This window comes from Centropristis striata, chromosome 6 (genome assembly GCF_030273125.1).
Source record: "Centropristis striata isolate RG_2023a ecotype Rhode Island chromosome 6, C.striata_1.0, whole genome shotgun sequence".
Taxonomy (NCBI): Eukaryota; Metazoa; Chordata; class Actinopteri; order Perciformes; family Serranidae; genus Centropristis; species Centropristis striata.
Genome location: NC_081522.1, coordinates 3248463 through 3256547, shown reverse-complemented (window position 1 = coordinate 3256547; position 8085 = coordinate 3248463). Strand labels below are relative to the sequence as shown.

At 38.3% G+C, this 8085-nt stretch overlaps 1 protein-coding gene across 1 annotated transcript in view; it reads left to right on the top strand.

Annotated features, from left to right (window-relative positions):
• The first annotated feature begins 1141 nt into the window (after positions 1–1141).
• Positions 1142–8085, top strand: part of nrn1la (neuritin 1-like a) — a 123627-nt gene continuing 116683 nt past the window's right edge. Inside the window, exon 1 of the mRNA XM_059334387.1 lies at positions 1142–1247. Coding sequence (XP_059190370.1) covers positions 1190–1247 — 58 coding nt within the window. The 5' untranslated portion in view covers positions 1142–1189. The remainder of the gene's footprint in view (positions 1248–8085) is intronic.

Sequence of the window (8085 nt, the reverse complement as noted above, 5' to 3'; positions counted from 1 at the left end):
TGAAAAATTGTATATCACCGTATTAGACACAAAGAATAGCACCAAACTTTTTCCTTTTTTCTGTCATGAACTGGAAGAAACACCGTTTTGCTGTTAAAATATAACATTTTCATGTAAAGTTAATAAAAAAAAAATACCATGATGTGTTTATGAATGACACAATTGCCATAAAAAACAGGAATATTCAGTCTAGATTACAGTTTTCGCTGATATTTACACTGTAAAACTTTTTACTGTAAAATTACAGTAAATAACTGGCAGCAATTTCGCCAGTAAGTTACTGTAAAATTTACAGTACCTCTACTGTATTATAGAAATACAGGTCCGTTTACTGACAAACTGTCTCGTAACGCAGAAAAAAAATAGCATGACATTTAAATGTTTAACTCTAAATTATGTTACAACTAATCCATTGAAACTCTATATTAGGATTGCTGGAAAAACAACACATTGTGATTATTTCAGCCCAGACAAAAAATAAATAAAATAAAACTTGTCTTCTTTTTGAAAATAATGACTTTATTTTCCTGACATGCTCAACTGAAAACAGTAAATTCCTTAAAAAATATATATAATTTTGATCGTTGGAATGCCTGAGCAATCATGATAACTCCCACAATGCATTGTTTTCACAGCAATATACTGTACAATCATAATACAGCAAGTTACTGTTAGAATTTGACTGTAAATTTACAGCAAAGTCTTACAGTGTACATTTAAATTTACAGCAGAAAACCATTCACTGTATTTCTTACAGTGAAGTTCTGGCAACCACAGCTGCCGGTATTTTACCGTAAATGAAACAGATTATTTTTTACAGTGCATAATGTGACTTTGATACTGTAATGATTATATAAATGGGGTTTTGAATGCAGCACTTTACTTTTTACACTTTGCCAAAGTAACGCATTTGAACCGCTCGTGCACTCAGAGCTGACATGTGCAGCTCATCGGGGACTCTCTGCTGTACACCTTCCTCCTCCTCCTCCTCCTCTCCTCCTCCTCGGCACGGACGCGCCCTCCCCTTCAGCGGAGCGGAGCAGCGGGCTGTGGATGCGCTCACAGTGGAGCAGAGAGCTGCACGAGGACAGGAGGGAAGCTGACCAGCTGAGGAGCGGGACGCCTTTTCTTTGGGAAAGAACAACTTGGGGATTTCTTGTCAGGGCGGAGGACGACTTGTCGGGACAGCATGACATCTCTGATGAACTCCTCGTGCCTCCTCTTCTTGCCTGTTGCTCTGCTACTGAGTAAGTGCTGCAAAACATTTACTAAGTGATTCAGATGCACAACTAGTGGGGATGTTTGGAGGAGTTCTGTCGTGCGTAAACGGATCCAGATCTGGACTTTGACCTGATCCTGATTTAGTTTTCTGTTGCGTCTTCTAGTCTGACTCTGCGGTGTGAGCAAGTTAAAGGGTCCCGTAGCTTCCCACGTTAGTCTCCAGCATCCAGAGGACCATGTGCCCCTGGATGCTGCTGCAGGAGCGATCCGATCAGGGAGAGATAGATAAAAAAAAAGACAGAAAGAAAGAAAGATTGTAGATGCAGCAGGCGGAGTTCCCGTGTGAATGTGGAATATAATATATTTTAATACCTTTGCTCGGTGAGGTAACTTGTATATTATAGCGTCAGTGCAGCGCTGGATGTGATGGTAACCTGTTCTGTCAAATCGATTGGAGAGTTTCCTGTCGTGATTCGCAGCGTGCAAGTTAACTCTACGCGATTAAATGTTTATTGAAGTGAAGTGTGTTGAATTAAAGGGGTACTTCAGCAATTTTGTGCTGTACTTCCTTAAACTTAGGGACTTAAAAGAGGCAGATTCTCTAAAGGAGTGGTCCAGATCAGTGCAGCAGGGGCCGAGGTATCCTCACTTTTAGGCTACGTTTACATTATGACGGTCTGAACAGAAGATGCAAAAGTGGCGTCGCGTCTTCACTTTTTATTCCTCGTTCAGACGAGCGTTTTTGGAAGGGAATCTGCGTGCACGGTGCCGCAAAAGTGTGTGGAATTCGATTGTCTGCATGCCAGCCAGCTAGGTCTTCACTTAAAGCCATAAGAGCATCTTTGGGCATGCAGAAGTTTTCACGCCACACATTTTCATCAGCTACTCCTTCCACAAAGTTCTCCACCATCACTAGATCTCCCAGGTCTCGTTCCCACCAATTGCTGCATCCAGAATGTGATGGAGGTAATTCCAGATCCTTCTCTGTTCACTAATACTATCTGTACATATCCTGGACATTTGGTGGAAAGACTCCTGTAAGTTTATTAGAGCTGCCAGAGCAGCTTGAAGGTCCCACCATGGAAATAATCCCACGTTTGTTTATTTCCTGTACTGGAGCATGTATGTGACGTAAACACATACGTGACGTGAGCAGATCAGATCAGAGTTTTGTGTCTTGTCAGTGTAGACGACACGCTACGGAGGAGCGGATTCAAGTTTTCCACTTTGGAAGGTGGTTTCAGATTTTTGCGTTTTTTAGCCCCAAACACGGTGTCAACGTCTAAACGAAAGGCACTTCCGATAAAATATTTTGTCGTTTTTACCCGCAAACGGGGCCTTAGTCCCTATAATTAATCGAACTCCAAAAACACTGGATCCTACATTTCCCATGATACAACTTAATTGCTCCTTTCGTTCAATTGTCCTTGTCCAGTAAATTCCCACTTCTTTCAAGCTCCATGCCCAGGGATGGGGCAGTGAACTGCTGGGTTGACTCAGATGGTAGAGAAGTCACTGATCAGAAGGTCGATGGTTCGATCCCTGGGTTCTACATGTTGAAGTAGATACTAAACCCTAAATTGCTCCTGATGCTGCATCGTTGTTCGTGTGAATAGTAATTCAGGCTAACCTCTGCCACCAGAGTACACATGTTTGTATTGACCTGTAGTGTAAAAGCACTTTAAGTGGTTGTCTTTCCTTTTATCAGTTGCTGGCATGTTTTTCTGACAGTTGCCTATTGCAAAACAATGACGTCAAACACGCCTTTGCTGCAGGGAACTTGTAACAAAAAGGAGTCTCTGTGTTCAGACTGAGGGATAATAAAACAGTTGTGTTGATGCTAAAACCTGCTTAATTTTCTCCACACAGAAAATTGATCAGGAATCAATAAGGGAATTGATTAAGACTTGGACGGATTAGCAGAATCAATACAGTATCAACAAAATCTTAGCAATTCCAATCCCTATCCATGGCTACGGTTTGTAAAAAAGACTTTCTATTAAAAATCTATAGTCTGTAAACTTAAGCTGAAATAACCCCACTTCCATTATTATGACATTATGACAGTTATTTTTTTCAGAAGCTTCTTCCAGAGCCACAGAAGATGTCACACAACTGTTTTTTATCAGGCTACATAGAACTCCTTGTGACGAGTGAGCTGAACTTGATATGTAAAATTGTTTGAGTGGCCCTTTAAATGAACAAAATGACTGTATTTATTGATTTGAAACGTTGTATCCGCTTTTAACTACAGTATATGTTAAAGAAAATCGTCATTATCATTATTAACTATCATCAGATGCTGCTGCAGATGTCAGAGGAATGTGGACGAGGGGGTGGATGGGATTGGGATCCCGGGAGAGTGTGACACCGTGGGGAGAAAAGAAAAAAAATAGTCCCAGTGATGGAGATAAATGATGAATGAATCACATCTGTCCCCCTCCTCATGCTCAGCGGTCTCTGGAGACTCCGTTCAGCCCGGCATCTGAACCTGCCTGGGAAATACTCTGCTGCTGCATCATCAAACTCACTCAGTCCGTCATGTGACTGACACATCGGGAGCGAGTGGAGTAGACTTGCTACGTATTAATATGGGCCGATATTTCTCTATGAAACTCTTTCTTCGTTCCTATCAAACTGTGTGTGCTTGATGTGTCTATGAGCAGATCTTCCTGTCAGCTTTGACTCAGTCAAACAGTCTTAAAATACCTTATCCGAAGATCAAAAAAATCCTCCCTCAATGCTTCAAGTACGCTGAAACTAACAATAATCAAAACGTAACTTAATTAATAACGTAGTATAATTAGGACTAGTATTTATAGCTGCTTTTAATCACTATGTAATGTATCTTTTTCTTGTTGGGCTCAGTCCCGTGGGGGGAATTTCACAAAACCTATAAATCATACTGCAAATGTTGCAAAAAAAAATATTTTTCTAAATCATTTCTCAAAGGAAAGAAAGGAGAGGAGGGGCTGGAAGCAGGAGAGTTAGTATTTAATCCGCTCAATATGTGCACAAACACAGGTTCTTATGTTTCTCTATAAATAAGGACAAGGAAGGAAATGATAGATTACATCATAACCAAAAAGCTTTTAATACAAAATAGATATTCAAAAGATATTTTGACATGGTACAGTAAAAAAAGGCTTTTTAATTAGGCCAAGTATGACTCAATTCTATTTAGCTGCTACACTTTCAGGGTTGCATTGTAAACACTTGAATAGAACAGAGCCATCGATAATGTTATTAGTAACACCTGCTTTTATGACGATGACAAATCAAAATGTCTGCAGTGAGAAAGGACCTAATGATTTTACACTCAAAGACAACATGAAGAGTTAATTATACATGAATGAAGCAGCCATTAAGTGTAAAAAAAAAATCATTAAGTCCAAACAAGTAACAAAACACAATGTCCACAACTACGACAGTTTGACGGTCTCCCCACACAAAAAAAACAGCTGCTTATGTCGTCTATGCCAGCAGCTTGTTGGGACCATTATTTACCAGGTGGTGACCCGTAACGGTGGTAGTATTTATGTCAGGAGCACACAGACTGAAAAGTGAAGCCAATATGGAAGTGCCTTTAAACCGCATTCTTTCTAATGGCCAGCAGGGGGCGACTACACTGGTTGCAAAAAGAATTGAAATTGTATAGAAGTCTATGAGAAAATGACCCTACTTCTCACTTGACTTGTTACCTCAGTAAACATTTTCATAACCAGTTCATGGTCTCAATCGTACATTTCAAGTCTTAATCAACGCAACATAGTGTTTTTTTCTAATAGTCCAATTATGAGTAAAATAGACGGTGAAGCAGGGTATGCCATATCGTTAACCTCATAGCATAATTGCCTAAGTCATTTTTTGGCCAAATTGTGATATCTGCCTTACTTTACTCTCCTACCACTGTTGCATCTTTCTGCCTTATTGCCTTTGTTCTCAACCTATCAGAACACTTGTTAGAGTCCAAAATCACTTTCTGCCTTAGTCATCTCCTTGACTTTTATCTGTTATGAAATCGATGTGTTTAATTTTTTATGCAAACTTGTTCACACTTCTATTTAAACTTACTGTTACAATATCAATTAAGAATACCAATGGGCTTAATAAAAATTGTGTATTTTCTTGTTTCCCGAAAACGTTCAAATATGACTTAGGCAAATATGCTATGAGGCTAACGATATGATTGACAGGTTGCTACCAAGGTGCATTATGTGCTTTTGTCTTTGCAACATTGATCCTATCATATTGTGTTAATCAGAGTTTACTGTTTCATTTTGGTGGCTTAAAAAAAGCGTTGTTTGTACTTTGCTAATCAAGCAAGAAGCTAGCGCCAGGTGATAACTTAGCATCATTCCTGCTCCCGAGCCGTTCTACGTGTGTAAAGAAAACAATATGGCAACGGCCAACATGCTGAACCCGGCCCAACTAATGTCAAGGTAGCTATGTCCACTGTTATTATACAGTCAATAAGTTAAGACAGCCATGCTAGCAGCTCTGTAAGCGTGTGCAGTAGATAATTGCTAATGTCAACATGCTAACATGTTCACAGTAACTTTTTTGATCACCAGCCACCATTGCTAGTAGATTTTTAAAGTTACCAACCAATCAGATTTTCCGCTAGCCAAATTTTTTCCCGTTTTAAAAGTGTCTTTTACTAACCACTCACGACCCGACAGCCATTTTGAATTTAAAGACCTTGTTTTCTTCTTTTCCCCTCCTCTTTCATCTCCATGTGCCGTGTCTTCAGCCTTCTACCTTTGCTTTTCTGTTATTTTTCGCCAGGTAAATATTTCCACGTTTGTTTGTTTTGCCTAACTACATTAACTTTACTACTACTACTACTTTCTGCCCCTTTGTTTCTTTTTGCGCCGTCTTCTCCGTATCGTAATCGTTACCATGCATGCCAATGGTCGTATGACACGTCACAACATAGTGTTCATGGGAAATGTAGGAATAGTTCTACAAGCAGTGTTACGTTTCCCAGAAAAACACACAAAACCGCCCAAATGTCTTGGCGGGTAACAGACCAATCTGGCAACACTGACATCTCATTGTTTCTGCAGCCTGCTGACTCAAACAGACGCAGTGTTATTTTCTTCATTCATCACCAACCAAATTGGCTAACAAGTAAATTTTTTCGCGAATTTGGCTGGTTGGCCGGTGTGGATTTAAAGCCCTGCATGCCAATGTTTGCCATGATCATAGTTTAGCATGCTAACATTTGCTAATTAGCACTAAACACAAAACTGGTGTTAAAATAGCCTACAGGGAAATTATTAGAACATTGTTTCCTTCAATTTCTTGTTCATTTTAATGCCTGGTACAACTAAAGGTACATCTGTGTGGACAAATATAATGATATCAACAAAAATAGCTCATAAGAGTTTAATTTAAGAGCTGATATCTAGCCATTTTCCATGGTTTTCTTGATAATAACCAAAATCATTATCAAGAAAACCATGGCAAATGTCTAGATATCAGCTCTTAAATTAAACTCTTATGAGCTATTTTCGTTGTTATCACAATATCTGTCCAAACAAATGTACCTTTAGTTGTACCAGGCATTAAAATGAACAAGTAATTACACTGTAAAAAATGTTTGTAGAAATAACAGTAAAACTCTGTCAAATACATCAGATATGGGGCGTAAAATTAAAAATTGTATATCACCGTATTAGACACTTTTAACTACCGTAAAGCAAAGAATAGCACAAAACTTTTACTTTTTTCTGTCATAAACTGGAAGAAACACACAGTTTTGCTGTAAAAATATAACATTTTTTTGCAAAATTTATGGAGAAATACCATGATGTGTGAATGAATGACACAATTACCCTAAAAATAACAGGACTATTCAGTCTAAATTACAGCTTTTGCTGATATTTACATTTAAATTTAGAGTAGAAAATCCACTCACTGTAATTTTTACAGTGAAGTTCTGGCAACCACAGCTGCCGGTATTTTTCCGTAAATTAAACAGATTATTATTTACAGTGTAGAGGAAACAAGGGTGGTCTAATCATTTTTTCCCTGGCTATATGTGACGGATTATTTATTTGTCAGGACCCATTAACTCTCTGGTGTGGTTTCCACTTTGGTTGTTGTACATGGACTAAATTGGGCATCAAATCCTGAGAAAAAAAGCAAATAAGTGTATTCCCTCAGATGTCAAACTACTCCTTTGACGGCATCAAGTAGTGGCATTGAATGTATTTATTGTTAGAACACAGAGAGTCTCATACTGTGCTTGTCCTTCACTTCTCTCCAGTTGAGTATCAGTTATCTGTTCCTCTCCTTTGTCTTTAACTCAAAAAGCATCAGAGCCACAGACTCAGAGAGGTTTCCCCTGGGTGCAGGTCAAGGTTATTATAGTTAACGAAAACTAACGAAATAACGAAAACTAGAATTGAAAAAACATTTTCGTTAACTGAAATAAAAATAAAAACTAGAGTTTTTAAAAAAACGATAACTAACTGAAACTGTATTGCGTGGTTACAAAACTAAAACTAACTAAAATTATAGTGGAAATGTCCTTAGTTTTTGTTTTTGTCAACTTTTTTCATACATAATTCAGTGTTTCTATTTGAACATGCAACACATGGTGAATATGTTTACTGAGACTGGGATGTCTACACTAGAACCAAAATTCAAAACAGTTAATAACCTTATTGGGGCTGAGATGATAAACCAAAGGAAATAAAGGCAAAATTTATTATGACCTCTTTGAATCTGGCACCCAACACATAGCCCATTACAAAAAAACTAAAACTAACACTAAAACTAATAAAAAATAAACTAAAACTAAGCATTTTCAAAAAATAAAAACGAAACTAAAACTAGAAAACTCACTCTTAAAAC